Source organism: Anomaloglossus baeobatrachus, chromosome 8 (assembly GCF_048569485.1).
Source record: "Anomaloglossus baeobatrachus isolate aAnoBae1 chromosome 8, aAnoBae1.hap1, whole genome shotgun sequence".
Taxonomy (NCBI): Eukaryota; Metazoa; Chordata; class Amphibia; order Anura; family Aromobatidae; genus Anomaloglossus; species Anomaloglossus baeobatrachus.
The window spans coordinates 205,886,131-205,903,479 of NC_134360.1; the positions used below are offsets into that span (position 1 = coordinate 205,886,131).

Here is a 17,349-nt window from a genome sequence, read left to right on the forward strand (position 1 = left end):
AGGCCACCATTTGACCCAGCACCTGCATCAAGCGCCTGAGGGAATAATGGCGGGGCCTCAGGAGAGAGCGCACCGCTAGCCGGAGAGACTGCTGTTTGATTAAGGGCAACTTCACAAGTGCCGGCAAAGTCTCGAACTGCATCCCTAGGTACGTGAGACTCTGGGTCGGAGTCAGTGGATTTGGGAAGATTGACAATCCACCCGAATTGGGCTAGGGTGGCGAGAATGAGCGAAACACTCCGCTGACAGTCTGCGCTGGATGTACCCTTGACCTGAAGGTCGTCCAGATAAGGAAGCACTGCTAACCCCTGGAGGTGCAGGACCGCAATCACTGCCGCCATGACCTTGGTGAATACCCGAGGGGTCGTAACTAACCCGAAGGGGAGAGCCACAAATTGGAAATGATCCTCTCCTATCGCAAAACGTAACCAACGCTGATGTGACACTGCGATTGGCACATGTAGATAGGCATCTCTGATGTCGATGGACGCCAGGAACTCCCCTTGGGTCATAGAGGCAATGACTGATCGCAGAGACTCCATGTGAAAATGCCGCACCCGGACATGCTTGTTGAGAAGCTTGAGATCCAGGATGGGCCGGAAGGTACCGTCCTTTTTTGGAACTAGGAAGAGATTTGAGTAAAAACCTCTGAACCGTTCCTGAGCGGGAACTGGGACAATCACTCCGTTTGCCTGCAAGGATGCCACGGCCTGTGAGAAGGCGGCGGCCTTGGAGCAGGGGGGAGTTGAGAGAAAAAATCTGTTTGGAGGGCTGGAAGAGAATTCTATCCTGTAGCCGTGAGATATGATGTCTCTCACCCACTGATCGGAGACTTGCTTTAACCAAGCGTCGCCAAAGTGGGAGAGCCTGCCACCGACTAAGGACGTGGCTGGAGCGGGCCGAGAGTCATGAGGAAGCTGCCTTAGTGGCAGAACCTCCTGCGGTCTTCTGCGGACGCGCTTTTGGGCGCCAGTTGGATTTCTGATCCTTGGCTGAGTTAGCGGACGAGGCGGAAGGCTTAGAGTAGGGGTGGGGAACCTCCGGCCCGCGGGCCGTATGCGGCCCGCGATGACATTTAATGCGGCCCCCGGGCAAATTCCAGGCTACCCCAGTGCTCGTGCGGCACTAGCGCTTTTGCCGGCCGCCGGCCCTTTAATATCCCAGTGCGTTCTGGGTAGATGCTAGAATGTACGGGCTTTTTCCAGATACTGATTGCAGCCCATACTAGAATGTACGGGCTCTTTTCGAGACCTGACTACAGCCTGTACATTCTAGACTGAACCCGGGACTGTGCTCGAGTGCTGAGGGTGTCCCTTGTGGGCGGGGTAAGCCGCACGCTGTGCTCCTGTCACAGCAGAAGAGGTGCAGCAGATGCCTCCCTGCTGTACATGCCTCCCGGACCTGTGCTGTGTGACTCCTCCTCCCCTTGTACTGTGAGTATGGAAACCATCGCTGCCCCCCCCATCCAGTGCTGTGTACCCCCTAGTACTGTGTGTAGCTCCAAGTGCTGTATACTCCCTCAGTGCTGTGTACCCCCTAGTACTGTGTGTAACCCCTCAGTGTTGTGTAATCTGTGCAGCCTCCTAGTGGTGTCAGTGCTGTCACCTAATGCTCTCCGTGCTGCCTTCTAGTGCTGTCACTGTCAGTGCTCTTTGTGCTGCCACCTAGAGCTCTGTACTGCCACCTAGTGCTTTTTGTGCTGTCACCTAGTGCTTTTTGTGCTGTCAATTAGTGCTCTTTGTGCTGGCACCTAGTGCTCTTTGTGCTGGCACCTAGTGCTCTCTGTGCTGTCACTGTCAGTGCTCTTTGTGCTGCCACCTAGTGCTCTTTGTGCTGCCACCTAGTGCTCTCTGTGCTGTCACTGTCAGTGCTCTTTGTGCTGCCACCTAGTGCTCTTTGTGCTGCCACCTAGTGTTCTCTGTGCTGCCAACTAGTGCTCTCTGTGCTGCCACCTAGTGCTCTCTGTGCTGCCAACTAGCGCTGTCTGTGCTGCCAACTGGTGATCCCTGTGCTGCCAGCTAGTGCTGTCCGTTGTGCCGCCTAGTGCTGTCCGTTGTGCCGCCTAGTGCTGTCCATGCCCGCCACTAGTGCTGTCCATGCTCAGCATCTCCTGTGATCTATACGCTCCTCCTGTGATGTATACGCCCCAGCCTCTCCTGTGGTGTATATGCCCCAGACTTGATAATTTGGTGCGGCCCCCGAAGGTTGGTAGAAAATTCCAAATGGCCCCCAGCAGTAAAAAGGTTCCCCACCCCTGGCTTAGAGGATGACCAGTTGGAGGAACGAAAGGAACGAAACCTCGATTGATTCCTACCCTGGGCGGGTTTCCTGGTCTTGGTTTGTGGCATGGAAGTACTCTTCCCGCCAGTAGCTTCTTTAATGATTTCATCCAGCTGTTCACCACACAGCCGTGAACCAGCAAAAGGGAGCCCAGCAAGAAACTTCTTGGAAGAAGCATCTGCCTTCCACTCTCGAAGCCACAAAATCCTGCGGATAACAAGAGAATTAGCTGAAGCCACCGCAGTGCGGTGAGCAGCCTCTAGCATGGCAGACATGGCATAAGATGAAAAGGCTGAAGCCTGAGCAGTTAAGGTAACCATCTCAGGCATAGATTCCTTGGTGAGGGAATGCATCTCCTCTAGAGAAGCAGAGATGGCTTTGAGAGCCCACACTGCTGCAAAAGTCGAGGGAAACGCGGCCCCCGCAGCTTCATACACAGATTTGGCCAGAAGGTCAATCTGACGGTCAGTGGAATCCTTAAGTGAGGTGCCGTCAGCCACCGACACAACGGTCCGAGCTGATAGCCTAGACACCGGAGGGTCTACCTTTGGGGAGTGAGACCACTCCTTGACCACCTCAGGTGGAAATGGAAACCGGTCATCAGAACCGCGCTTTGGAAAGAGTTTGTCAGGGCAGGCCCTGGGTTTGGTCACAGCGGTCTGAAAACTGGAGTGGTTAAAGAACACACTCTTCACTCTCTTAGGCGAGGTAAACTGATGCTTTTCTGCCAAAGAGAGTTGCTCCTCTGACACTGGCGGATTGAGATCCAGCACAGAATTAATAGAAGCAATCAAATCAATAAGATCTGAGTCACCCTCAGAGAAATCGATGGGATACATAGCCTCCGAGCCCCCAGTGAGGGCATCCTCCTCATCTTGAGAGTCAGCTCTTGAGACAGAGCCGTGGGATGGGGAGGGGGAGGAAACCCTGCGCCTTCTCTTAGAAGGACGGGGTCTGGGATCAGATGATGAATCCTCCGAGAGCTCCGATGGACGGAGGTCAGAGGATAGGAGTCCTCTGTCAAGAGTATTAGAGGCACCCTGTGAGGGAGGCTGATGCATATTCATCAAAGTCCTGGACAAAAGTCCCATGGACTCAGCAAATGACTGGGATATGGACCTAGAAAAGGATTCTACCCAGGCCGGGGGTTCAGTCACAGGTGCAGCAGCAGCCTGAGAGACCACTGGGGGTGAGACTCCAGGCTGTGGCACCGGCAAGTTAGAGCAGACATCACAATGTGGATAGGTGCTCGGCTCAGGCAGCAGGAGCTTACATGCAGTGCATGCAGAATAAAGCTTTGGAGCCTTGCTCCTTGTGTGAGACATGCTGCTGGAGTGGGGGCTTTGCAGAGAATGAACCCCAGGGAGAATATACAGAGGTCCACAACCGGAGACCGGCTGTGGCTTACCAGACCGCTGAGCGTGGTGTTGTGTGCCCTCCAGATCCCGAAGCCCGGTCCCCCAGTCGCAGCACCTCAGCAGAGATGCAGAATGCAGGATGTCCCAGAGCAGAGTGAACTCTGCCTGAGAAATGGCCGCTGGAGCGAAGAGAGGGGGCGGGACTAGGGGGCGTTCCTATAAAAGAGCGGGAACTGGAGGGCTATAGAGACCTGCAGGGAAGGAGGGACGCCCCAGCAGTGGGGAGTGTCCCTCCCCTGTGTAGAACGGCCGCCGGGAGGAGCCGAACCTGTCCCTCTGCATGAGTGACATGCGAGGGCAGGAAAATGAAACTAGGCCTCCGGCGAAGCCAGGGCCTAAAGTTAAGCGGCAAGGCCGACAAGCAGGCACCATCGGCGCGGTTCTCAGGCAAAAGCTAGAGAACCCGCCGGAAAAGTTAAAACAATCACATACAGCATACTCTCCCCTTACAATAAAGAACCGGGACCCCCAACATAAACATCTCAGGTACTTAGCTGCTAAGACGCAGGGCCATGTCCCTGGGGATGAGTGCTCCGGTCCAGCAGAATCCTCAAGGGGCTGTGGATGGAGACCGGACTCCTGCCAGGCATGGAGACCGTGCTGGCTCCCACTTCAAGCCAGAGCCCAGAAGGGATGGTGAAGGAGCGCGGCATGTAAGGCTGCAGCCTTGTAAATCAACCTTAACAACACCGCCGACACAGTGGGGTGAGAAGGGACATGCCGGGAGTCCAGACATGGACCCGCTTTTCTTCAAACTCTTTCCAAAAGTCAAACAAATCAGATGAGAATGCATGTGTGGATGTATGCCTCCTGACACAAAGCAATAAACTGGCTAGGACTGGCTACCAGGGGGTGTATAAGCTCAGAGGGAGGAGCTACACTTTTAAGTGTAGTACTTTGTGTGTCCTCCGGAGGCAGAAGCTAAAACACCCATGGTCTGGGTCTCCCAAAGGCACGATAAAGAAAATTTATACACCTGAATATGAGGTTTTAGATTTAACATTCTGATCAGACTGTATGTAGCCTATTGCCACGTCACGGGGAACCTCTGAGTGGGTCCCTAACTTATTTTAAGCCTTAAAGGTGCGGCACCACGCGCCAACCACCGGGACAGTGCACCGGCAGGGCAGGTGACCTGATGCATCACAACACCATGCTGCAAAGATGAGTCTCCATGGCTCCAGGCCCCATCGCCGCACCACAACAAAACCACCACACAGCACCAGCACCTTCCAAAAACTCCCAGAATGTGAACTGAGAGCACAAAGGCAGAACCCCTCCTTGCAGTCTCCTGCCAACTAACTCCTTCAAGACTGGCCGATTTTTCGCTTTCTGGAGTTTTTTTCGCCATTCTTCTTCTGAGACACTTAACTTTTTTTTATTTTTCGGTCAATATGATCATATGGGGCTCATTTTTTGCGGAACGAGCTGTACTTTTAAATGAAACCATAAGTTTTACCATATAGAGTACTGGAAACCGGCAAAAAAAAAAAGGCCAAATAAGGAAAAATTGCAAAAAAGTGCGATAGTACTATTGTTTTTGAGATATTTTATTCACTGTGTTCACTATATGGTAAAACTGATGTGTCATTGTGATGCCTGAGGTCGGTGTGAGTTCATAGACAACAAACATGTATAGGTTTACTTTTATCAAAAGGGTTAAAAAAAAACAAAACAGAAGTTTGTCCGAAAAAAGTGGCGCACGTTTGACGCCATATTCCGTGACCCGTAGCGTGCTCATTTCGCATTTTGTGCAAAACTTGCAGCGACCAAAAAACGTAATTTTGGCATTTGGAATATTTTTACCGCTATGCCGTTTATTGATCAGATTAACTGATTTTATATCTTGATAGATCGGGCATTTTTGAACACGGCGACACCAAATATGTGTATATTTTTTTATTTTTTTAACCCTTTAAATTTTCAATGGAGCGAAAGGGGGGTGATTTGAATTTTTAGGTTTTTTTTTATTTTTTTAAAACTATTTTTCCACTTTTTTTTATTTTTTTTTTATTTTATTAGTCCCCCTAGGGGACTATATGGATCAGCAATCTGATCGCTCTTCCATATCTGCTGATCACAGCTATACAGCTGTGAAGAGCAGATATACTTATTTCATGTCTCACCCAGCTTTCAGCCAGGTGAAACTGGTAAGTGATTCATGTAAGCTACAGAAGTCATCACATGACCCTGTGCTACCATGACAACCACCGTAAGTCACATGATCTCATCACGTGACTTCCGGTATCGGCTGGTAAGTAAAGGTTTACCGCCGATGCCGTTATAATGCTGCTGTCACATATTGACAGCGCCATTTAAAGGGTTAAACGGCACAGGCAGAAAACGATTCTGCTCGTGCCTGGCAGGCACACATCTCAGCTGTAAGAATCAGCTGAGATGTGTCCCGATCGCTGCAAGCTGACGGCAGCAGACCGTGGGCAATAATACTATGACCGCTAGGACGTAATTTTACTGCCCGCGGTCGTTAAGGGGTTAAAAACACCTGTGCCAAATGGGAGAAGTGCTGGCTCAAGTAAAAAACAGAGGAGAACAGACAATGCAATATGCTGGTGCACTGTCGCTCTGGCGGTGGTTGGCGCGTGGCATCGCACCTTTAAGGCTTAAAATAAGTTAGGCACCCACTCAGAGGTTCGCTGTGACTATATGGCTTCATACAGTCTGATCAGAATGTTAATCCAAGAACCTCCTGTTCAGGTATATACATTATTGCCTAGCGGCATTAGATCACAGTATGATTTTTGGATGTGCGGTTCATGTCTTTATTGCAAAGAGCATTCAAATAGCTGATAGGGGTCCTCCCCTTACCAAAAGGTGAGTGCAGCGCATAACATATGTATATGTAACTTCTAGAAAATAAACATATTTTGGTATTAGTTCTTTCATGTCCTCTAATTCCACTGCCTAAAGGCTGCTTTACACGCTGCGATATCGGTACTGATATCGCTAGCGTGGGTACCCACCCCCATCGGTTGTGCGACATGGGCAAATCGCTGCCCGTGGCGCACAACATCACGCGGACCCGTCACACTACTTACCTGCCCTGCGACGTCGCTGTGACCGGCGAACCACCTCCTTTCTAAGGGGACGGTTCGTACAGCGTCACAGAAGCATCACTGAACCGCCGCCCAATAGAAGGGGAGGGGTGGAGATGAGCGGCCGGAACATCCCGTCCACCTCCTTCCTACCGCATTAGGGGCGGGAGGCAGGTAAGGAGAGGTTCCTCGTTCCTGCGGTGTCACACGGAGCGACGTGTGCTGCCGCAGGAACGATGAACTACATCGTTACTGCAGCAGCAACGATATTAAAGAATGGACCCCCATGTCACCGATGAGCGGTTTTGCACGTTTTTGCGACGATGCAAAAAAGAGAATTTTGTTTACTTACCGTAAATTCTTTTTCTTATAGTTCCGTATTGGGAGACCCAGACCTTGGGTGTATAGCTTCTGCCTCCGGAGGACACACAAAGTACTACACTCAAAAGTGTAGCTCCTCCCTCTGAGCTTATACACCCCCTGGAGAACCAGATCTAGCCAGTTTAGTGCAAAAGCTGAAGGAGAATAGCCCCCCACAAGTAGAAACAGAGCAAGAACCGGAACAACCGGAGACTCTGTCCACGACAACAACCGGTGATAACACGCGGAACAAGAAACTGCCAACAGGCAACAGGGAGGGAGCTGGGTCTCCCAATACGGAACTATAAGAAAAAGAATTTACGGTAAGTAAACAAAATTCTCTTTTTCTTTATCGTTCCTATGGGAGACCCAGACATTGGGACGTCTCAAAGCAGTCCATGGGTGGAAATAAACAGAAAACTGAGAAGTAGGCGGAGCCTAACTTCACAAATGGGCGACAGCCGCCTGAAGGATGCATATGCCCAAGCTCGCATCTGCCGAAGCATGAGCATGCACTTGGTAGTGCTTTGAAAAGGTATGCAGGCTAGTCCAAGTGGCAGCCTGACAGACTTGCTGAGCCGTAGCCTGGTGCCTGAAAGCCCAAGAGGCACCGACAGCTCTGGTCGAGTGTGCCTTGATCCCCGGCGGGAGAGGCACCTGAGAACACTGGTAAGCATCCGAAATGGTCGACCTAATCCAACGGGCTAAGGTCGTCTTAGAAGCACAGAGGCCCTTACGCCGACCTGTGGTTAGCACAAAAAGAGAGGTGCACCGCCTAAGAGCAGCGGTGCGAGACACATAGATCCGGAGCGCCCGCACCAGATCCAGAGTATGCAACGCTTTCTCAAAGCGATGAACAGCAGCCACACAAAAGGAAGGCAGGGTAATGTCCTGGTTAAGGTGGAAAGGAGAAACCACCTTAGGGAGAAAGTCCGGAGTCGGACGGAGAACCACCTTGTCTTGATGAAAAACCAAAAAAGGTGACTCCGAAGAGAGCGCAGCCAAATCAGAGACTCTCCTGAGGGAAGTTATGGCCACTAGAAAGACCACTTTCTGTGAAAGACGAAACAAAGAAACCTCCCTAAGAGGCTCAAAGGGGGGTTTCTGCAAAACCGTGAGAACCAAATTGAGGTCCCAGGGATCCAAGGGCCGCCGGTAAGGCGGAATGATGTGAGACGCGCCCTGCAAGAAGGTACGGACCTGAGCCAGCCGGGCGATACGCCGCTGGAACAGCACTGACAGAGCCGAGACTTGTCCCTTGAGAGAGTTGAGGGACAGTCCCAGCTGCAGACCGGACTGTAGAAAGGACAGAAGGGTCGGCAAGGAAAAAGGCCAGGGAGGATGGCCGGAAGAGCGACACCAGGACAGGAAAATTTTCCAAGTCCTGTGATAGATCTTGGCAGAGGAAGACTTCCGGGCCCGAGTCATAGTGGAGAGGACCTCAGGGGGGATACCAGAAGCCGTCAAGATCCAGGACTCAAGAGCCACGCCGTCAATCTGAGAGCCGCAGAATTCTGGAGGAAAAACGGACCTTGTGAGAGAAGGTCTGGACGGTCCGAAATATGCCACGGCACCTCTACGGACAGATGGAGCAGGTCTGGGTACCAAGCTCGCCTGGGCCAGTCCGGAGCAATGAGGATGACTCGACAGCCCTCCATTCTGATCTTGCGCAGAACTCTGGCCAAGAGAGCTAGAGGGGGAAACACGTAGGACAGACGAAACTGGGACCAGTCTTGAACCAGAGCGTCCGCGGCGAAGGCCTGAGGATCGTGGGAGCGAGCCACGTAAACCGGAACCTTGTTGTTGTGACGGGATGCCATTAGGTCCACTTCCGGAGTGCCCCACTTGAGGCAGATTGACTGAAACACTGCCGGATGCAGGGACCACTCGCCACTGTCCACGGTTTGACGGCTGAGATAATCTGCTTCCCAGTTTTCCACGCCTGGGATGTGGACTGCGGATATGGTGGACTTGGAGTCCTCCGCCCATTGAAGGATGCGTTTTTACCTCCAACATTGCCAGGCGGCTGCGTGTCCCGCCTTGGTGATTGATGTAGGCAACCGCTGTCGCGTTGTCTGACTGGACTCGGATGTGCTTGCCCGCCAACAGGTGGTGAAAAGCTAGGAGAGCCAGAAGCACGGCTCTGGTTTCCAGCACATTGATCGAGAGGGCTGACTCGGACGGAGTCCAAGTGCCCTGCGCAAGGTGGTGGAGACATACCGCTCCCCAGCCGGATAGACTGGCATCCGTGGTGAGGATCACCCAGGACGGGGCCAGGAAGGAGCGCCCCTGAGACAGAGAGAGAGGCCGAAGCCACCACTGAAGAGAGCTCCTGGTCTGTGGCGACAGAGCCACTAACCTGTGCAAGGAGGAAGGCCGCTTGTCCCAACAGCGGAGAATGTCCAGCTGCAGTGGCCGCAGATGGAACTGGGCAAAGGGAACAGCCTCCATTGACGCCACCATCTGACCCAGCACCTGCATCAGGTGCCTGATGGAATAACGGCGGGGTCTCAGCAGAGAGCGCACCGCCAGTTGGAGGGACTGCTGTTTGATTAAGGGCAACTTCACAAGTGCCGGCAGAGTCTCGAACTGCATCCCTACGTGAGCCTCTGGGTCGGAGTCAGAGTGGATTTGGGCAGATTGACAAGCCACCCGAATTGGGCTAGAGTGGCGAGAGTGAGCGAGACACTCCGCTGACAGTCTGCGCTGGATGAAGCCTTGACTAAAAGGTCGTCCAGGTAAGGAATCACTGCCAACCCCTGGAGGTGCAGAACCGCAACCACTGCTGCCATGACCTTGGTGAATACCCGAGGGGCCGTGGCTAACCCGAAGGGGAGAGCCACGAATTGGAAATGTTCCTCTCCGATTGCAAAACGTAGCCAACGCTGGTGTGAAACTGCAATTGGCACATGCAGATAGGCATCTCTGATGTCGATGGATGCCAGAAAATCCCCTTGGGTCATTGAGGCAATGACTGACCGCAGAGACTCCATGCGAAAATGCCGCACCTGAACATGCTTGTTGAGAAGCTTGAGATCCAGGATGGGCCGGAAGGAACCGTCCTTTTTGGGGACTAGGAAGAGATTTGAGTAGAAACCTCTGAACCGTTCCCGGGCGGGAACCGGTACAATTACCCCGTTGGCCTGTAAGGATGCCACGGCCTGAGAGAAGGCGGCGGCCTTGGAGCAGGGGGGAGTGGACAGAAAAAATCTGTTTGGCGGGCTGGAAGAGAATTCTATCCTGTAGCCGTGGGAGATGATATCCCGCACCCACTGATCGGAGACGTGTTGAAACCACACGTCGCCAAAGTGGGAGAGCCTGCCACCGACTAAGGACGTTGCTGGCGCGGACAGATAGTCAAGAGGAGGCTGCCTTAGTGGCAGCAGCTCCTGCGGTCTTCTGTGGACGCGCTTTTGTGCGCCAGTTGGATTTTTGGTCCTTGGATGAGTTAGTGAACGAGGCCGAGGGCTTAGAGGACAACCAGTTGGAGGAACGAAAGGAACGAAACCTCGACTGATTCCTACCCTGGACAGGTTTCCTGGATTTGGTTTGTGGCATGGAAGTACTCTTCCCGCCAGTAGCTTCCTTAATAATTTCATCCAGCTGTTCACCGAACAGCCTGGACCCAGCAAAAGGGAGTCCAGCAAGGAACTTCTTTGAGGAAGCATCTGCCTTCCACTCTCGAAGCTACAAGATCCTGCGTATAGCGAGGGAATTAGCCGAAGCCACCGCAGTGCGGTGAGAAGCCTCCAGCATGGCAGACAGACATGGCATCGGATGAAAAAGCTGAAGCTTGGGAAGTTAAGGTAACCAGCTCGGGCATAGATTCCCTGGTGAGGGAATGCATCTCCTCTAGAGAAGCAGAGATGGCTTTGAGAGCCCACACTGCTGCAAATGTTGGGGAGAACGAGGCCCCTGCCGCCTTATATACAGATTTGACCAGAAGGTCAACCTGGCGGTCAGTTGAATCCTTAAGAGAGGTGCCATCAGCCACTGATACAACGGTCCGGGCTGAGAGTCTAGACACCGGGGGGTCTACCTTTGGTGAATGAGCCCACTCCTTAACCACCTCAGGTGGAAAGGGAAAACGGTCATCAGAACTACGCTTTGGGAAGCGTTTGTCAGGACAGGCCCTAGGTTTGGTCACAGCGGCCTGAAAACTGGAGTGGTTAAAGAACACACTCTTCGTCCTCTTAGGCGAGGTAAACTGGTGCTTTTCTGCCAGAGAGGGTTGCTCCTCTGATACTGGCGGATTGAGATCCAGTACAGAATTAATGGACGCAATCAAATCACTAACATCTGAGTCACTTTCAGAGATCAATGGGGCACATGGAGTTAGCCTCCGAGCCCCCTGTAAAGGCATCCTCCTCGTCCTGCGAGTCAGGTTCTGAAACAGAGCCGCCGGACGAGGAAGGATAGGGAGCCCTGCGTCTCTTCTTAGGAGGACGGGGTCTGGGACCAGATGAGGAATCCTCTGTGAGCTTCGCTGAGAGAGCCCTAGCAGTAGAGGCACCCTGTGAAGGGGGCTGATCCATGTTCAGCAAAGTCCTGGGCTGTCCCATGGAGTCGGCAAAAGACTGGGAGATAGACCTAGATAAGGATTCTACCCAAGCCGGGGGTTCAGCCACAGGAGCCGGAGCAGCCGGAGAGACCACTGGGGGTGCGATTCCAGGCTGAGGCATCGTCAGGTTAGAGCAGGCATCACAATGTGGATAGATGCTCGGTTCAGGCAGTAGGAGCTTACATGCAGTGCACACTGAATACAGCTTTGGAGCCTTGCTCCTCGTGTGAGACATGCTGCTGGAGTGGGGGCTCTGCCAGAATGACCCCCAGAGAGTATATACAGAGGTCGACAACCAGAGGTTGTGGCTTACCAGACCGCTGGAGCGGTGTTGTGTGCCCTCCAGATCCCGATGCCCGGACCCCCAAGCACCTCAGCAGGGATGCTGCAGCCAGTGCTGATCGCAGAGAAAACGCTGAGAAAATGGCGCCGGAGCGAAGAGAGGGGGCGGGACTTACTCTGAGAGCGGGATCTGGAGGGCCATAGAGACTTACAGGGGAGGAGACGTGTACCCAGTGAGGAGTGTTCCTCCCCTGTGCAGAACGGCCGCTGGGCGGAGCCGCGCTGTCCCTCTGCATGAATGACATGCGAGGGCAGTGAAACCGAAAGTAGGCCTCCGGCGAAGCCGGGGCCTAAATTTGAGCGGTGCGGCCGGCGCGCAGGCACCATCGGCGCGGTTCTCAGACGACAGCTAGAGAACCCGCCGGAAATGTCATAAAATCACTCAGCACACTCTCCCACCACAATAAAGTACAGGGACCCCAATATATAAACGTCTCAGGTACTTAGCTTGCTGAGACGCAGGGTTCCAAGTCCCTGGGGATGGGTGCTCCGGTCCAGCAGGATCCTGAAGGGCTGCGGATGGAGACCGGTCTCCTGCCAAGCATGGAGAACCGTGCTGGCTCCCACTTCAAGCAAGAGCCCAGGAGGGATGGTGAAGGAGCACGGCATGTAAGGCTCCAGCCTTGGAATCAACCTTAACAGCACCGCCGACACAGTGGGGTGAGAAGGGACATGCCGGGGGTCCAGGCTTGGACCCGCTTTTCTTCAAACTCTTTCCAAAAATGAAAAATCAGATGAGAATGCATGTGTGGATGTATGCCTCCTGAACACAAAGCGATAAACTGGCTAGATCTGGTTCTCCAGGGGGTGTATAAGCTCAGAGGGAGGAGCTACACTTTTGAGTGTAGTACTTTGTGTGTCCTCCGGAGGCAGAAGCTATACACCAAATGTATGGGTCTCCCATAGGAACGATAAAGAAATCGCTCATAGGTGTCACACGCAACGGCATCGCTAAAGCGGTCGGATGTGCGTCACAAATTCCGTGACCCCAACGAGATTGCTTGAGCGATGTCGCAGCGTGTAAAGCGGCCTTTAGTCTCCATGCCGCCTTCCCCTGGAATCATCTCCCCATGACCATCGCTGAGAGCTACAGTACATATTGCATTATTTGCAGCAGGACCGGCTTTCGTAGCTCTTGTGCTCGCTAATCGAGGACAGAGAAAAATGTTTCCTATCTCTGGATACAAAGCTCCAAAAGTTATACAGCAAGGATGCTCGGGAATGTTTGTCACTTCTAGTGAAATTAAGGAATGGAGACGCTCTTGTGCAGCCAAGCTCTCTGCACCTGACAGCGAGTGTGGAGACCAGTTCTCACGATAGGTGCAGGTCCATGTGTCGGGACCACATCTACTGGACAATTATAGCATATCCTATGGTACATGCCACTGCACCTGAAAACAATAAAGGGGCGATACTGCTGCACTGTTAGTCTATTGCTAAGTGATTGATGCATCCATCAGATGTAAACGTGGATGAGTCACAAACCATAAGGCCGTCCCTTAGCGGCACCACTTGCCTTTCCATGCCTCTCTCTATGCCTCCTGTTCTCAGCTTCCGATGCTGCGTTCCTCCTGTGGTTCTCAGTCCTTCCCCGTCCATCCATTCCCATATTCTTGCCGTCACCGCTGGCCGGTCTGTATTCCCATACCGCATACTTCTCATCAAATACCCCCTTTAGGTGAAAATCATCAAGCCTCTTTGTTTCAAAGCCGTCTACCTATTGAGGTCCAGAAGAGACAGTGATATCACAACTATATATAGCATAGTATAAGGAATGTATACATACATATACAGTACAGACCAAAAGTTTGGACACACCTCATTCAAAGATTTTTCTTTAATTTTATGACTGAAAATTGTAGATTCACATTGAAGGCATCAATACTATGAATTAACACATGTGGAATGAAATATTTAACAAAAAAGTGTGAAACAACTGAAAATATGTCTTATATTCTAGGTTCTTCAAAGTAGCCACCTTTTACTTTCATTACTACTTTGCACACTCTTGGCATTCTCTTGGTGAACTTCAAGAGGTAGTCACCGGAAATGGTTTTCCAACAGTCTTGAAGGAGTTCCCAGAGATGCTTGGCACTTGTTGGCCTTTTTGCCTTCCCTCTGCGGTCCAGCTCAACCCAAACCATATCGATTGGGTTCAGGCCTGGTGACTCTGGAGGCCAGGTCATCTGGTGTAGCACCCCATCACTCTCCTTCTTAGTCAAATAGCCCTTAGGGTACCGTCACACTTTAGCGATGCTCCAGCGATCCCACCAGCGATCTGACTTGATCAGGATCGCTGGTGGGTCGCTACATGGTTGCTGGTGAGCTGTCAATCAGGCAGATCTCACCAGTGACCAGCCCCCCAGCCAGCAGCGAGGCGTGGAAGCGATGCTGCGCTTGGTAACTAAGGTAAATATCAGGTAACCAAGCAAAGCACTTCCATTGGTTACCCGATATTTACCTTGGTTACCAGTGCACACCACTTAGCGCTGGCTCCCTGCACTCCTAGCCAGAGTATACATCGGGTTAATAAGCAAACCGCTTTGCTTATTTATCCGATGTGCACTTTGGCTACGTGTGCAGGGAGCTGGCACTGGCAGCCTGAGAGCGGCAGACGCTAGTAACCAAGGTAATATTGGGTAACCAAGCAAAGGGCTTCGCTTGGTTACCCGATATTTACCTTGGTTACAGCTTACCGCAGGCTGCCAGACGCCGGCTCCCTGTGCACATTCAGATCGTTGCTCTCTCGCTGTCAAACACAGCGATGTGTGCTTCACAGCGGGAGAGCAACGTCCAAAAAATGAACCAGCACTGTGTGTAACGAGCAGCGATTTCACAGCAGGGGCCAGATCGCTGCTCAGTGTCACACACAGCGAGATCGCTAATGAGGTCACTGGTGCGTCACAAAAACCGTGACTCAGCAGCGATCTAGCGATCTCGCTATGTGAGAAGTACCCCTTACACAGCCTGGAGGTGTGTTTGGGGTCATTGTCCTGTTGATAAATAAATGATGGTGCAACTAAACGCAAACCGGATGGAATAGCATGCCACTGCAAGATGCTGTGGTAGCCATGCTGGTTCAGTATGCCTTCAATTTTGAATAAATCCCCAACAGTGTCACCAGCAAAGCACCCCCACACCATCACACCTCCTCCTCCATGCTTCACGGTGCGAACCAGGCATGTAGAGTCCATCCGTTCACCTTTACACGTTCTACAAAGACAAGGTGGTTGGATCCAAAGATCTCAAATTTGGACTCATCAGACCAAAGCACAGATTTCCACTGGTCTAATGTCCATTCCTTGTGTTCTTTAGCCCAAACAAGTCTCTTCTGCTTGTTGCCTGTCCTTAGCAGTGGTTTCCTAGCACCTATTTTATCATGAAGGCCTGCTGCACAAAGTCTACTCTTAACAGTTGTTCTAGAGATGTGTCTGCTGCTAGAACTCTGTGTGGCATTGACCTGGTCTCTAATCTGAGCTGCTGTTAACCTGCAATTTCTGAGGCTGGTGACTCGGATAAACTTATCCTCTGCAGCAGAGGTGACTCTTGGTCTTCCTTTCCTGGGGTGGTCCTCATGTGAGCCAGTTTCTTTCTAGCGTTCAATGGTTTTTGCCACTGCACTTGGGGACACTTTCAAAGTTTTCCCAATTTTTCAGACTGACTGACCTTCATTTCTTAAAGTAATGATGGCCACTCGTTTTTCTTTACCTACCTGCTTTTTTCTTGCCATAATACAAATTCTAACAGTCTATTCAGTAGGACTATCAGCTGTGTATCCACCAGACTTCTGCACAACACAACTGTTGATCCCAACCCCATTTATAAGGCAAGAAATCCCACTTAATAAACCTGACAGGGCACACCTGTGAAGTGAAAACCATTTCTGGTGACTACCTCTTGAAGCTCATCAAGAGAATGCCAAGAGCGTGCAAAGCAGTAATCAAAGCAAAAGGTGGCTACTTTGAAGAACCTAGAATATAAGACATATTTTCAGTTGTTTCACACTTTTTTGTTAAGTATTTCATTCCACATGTTTTAATTCATAGTTTTGATGCCTTCAATGTGAATCTACAATTTTCAGAGTCATGAAAATAAAGAAAACTCTTTGAATGAGAAGGTGTGTCCAAACTTTTGGTCTGTACTGTATATAGCTATCCCGAATGCTTACCCAGGATCCTAAGTATGCTGGAAGGATTGGTGGTTGTCTTTTCTGGAGAAAAAATACCACCATTAAGGCAAAAGAGTAAGACGGGATCCCACCTTCTGCTTGGCAGTCAATGTGGCATAACTGGAAGAGATGAGGGACATCACGTATGAAGGTTTGTCCTGATTGCCAAAGTCTATAGTTTCTACAACTTACTGAGATTATCACTTACCCTTGCCCAATAGCGGAAAGACAACACCAATGGGATGAGGGCAGGCTCCAGTCTGCCTACTGCTGCCAATAATTCAGTGGTAAGGCACGCTGTGTCGTTTCCAGCACTCACTTTGCATGACAATCCACTGGGGGAGGAAAAAAAAACATATAAATATATATATTATGCCCTCCAATGCTCTAATAATGCAGTAGACCGCGATGAAACTGAACCTGTAACTGGCAATGGGAACCTTTAGCAACCCACAGCACCCCACAATTATAGAGGCATTAATATGATTAAACAGCAGTGACTGGAGCTGTCTTAGGTAGGTGCAGGCTGTATGACACAGCCAACACCTGCCCTCCGTGGTGCGGTCTCAGCTCCAGAGTCTGCTCTATATACAAGAGGTTAAAAGGAGCATTTTATGAGTCCTGCTATACAATGAATGTAGTGTATGCAATCTCTGCCCGTCCAGCCTGTCACCTGACTGACAGCTGCAGCTTGTACTGAGCAGCGGAGATCTTAGCAGCAGTAGGGAGGAGGCACCCTGAGCTGTCAATCAAACTAGGTGGAAAGAGATGGAGTTAACCTTTCTTAAAGGAATATACAGCCATCCGGACATGGGTTTTAAAAGAAAATATAGCATCCTTATCAGGTCTAAGAGATCAATTTAATGAATGCAGTTTGAATTGTGAAATCTGGTGATGGATCTGCATATTCGCTTTCTTTAGCTGCAGTAGAGAGCTTTCTGCATATGGCTTCATTGCTTTCTAAGGATAGGATCACAGAGTTGAATCATAGGTGTAAATTTTGCTGTGTATTCCATCCTGAAACATGAAGGAAACACCAAGGTTACTTACCGGTAGCCGTTTTTTCCAGAACCCATGACAGCACCACGTGATTATATGGGTGCGGTCATGGGTGAAGGGAAAATTCTGCATTCCCATGTGAATAGGGCTTATGCCTCCCTGCATTGC

General features: G+C 51.2%; 1 protein-coding gene across 1 annotated transcript in view; it reads right to left on the minus strand.

Moving 5' to 3' along the window:
• Nucleotides 1–17,349, minus strand: part of TUT4 (terminal uridylyl transferase 4) — a 209,217-nt gene that overhangs the window by 134,709 nt on the left and 57,159 nt on the right. Inside the window, exons 9-11 of the mRNA XM_075320092.1 lie at nucleotides 16,391–16,517; nucleotides 16,183–16,302; nucleotides 13,531–13,731 (exon numbers count right to left, since the gene is read on the minus strand). Of these exons, the coding sequence (XP_075176207.1) occupies nucleotides 13,531–13,731; nucleotides 16,183–16,302; nucleotides 16,391–16,517 (448 nt within the window). The remainder of the gene's footprint in view (nucleotides 1–13,530; nucleotides 13,732–16,182; nucleotides 16,303–16,390; nucleotides 16,518–17,349) is intronic.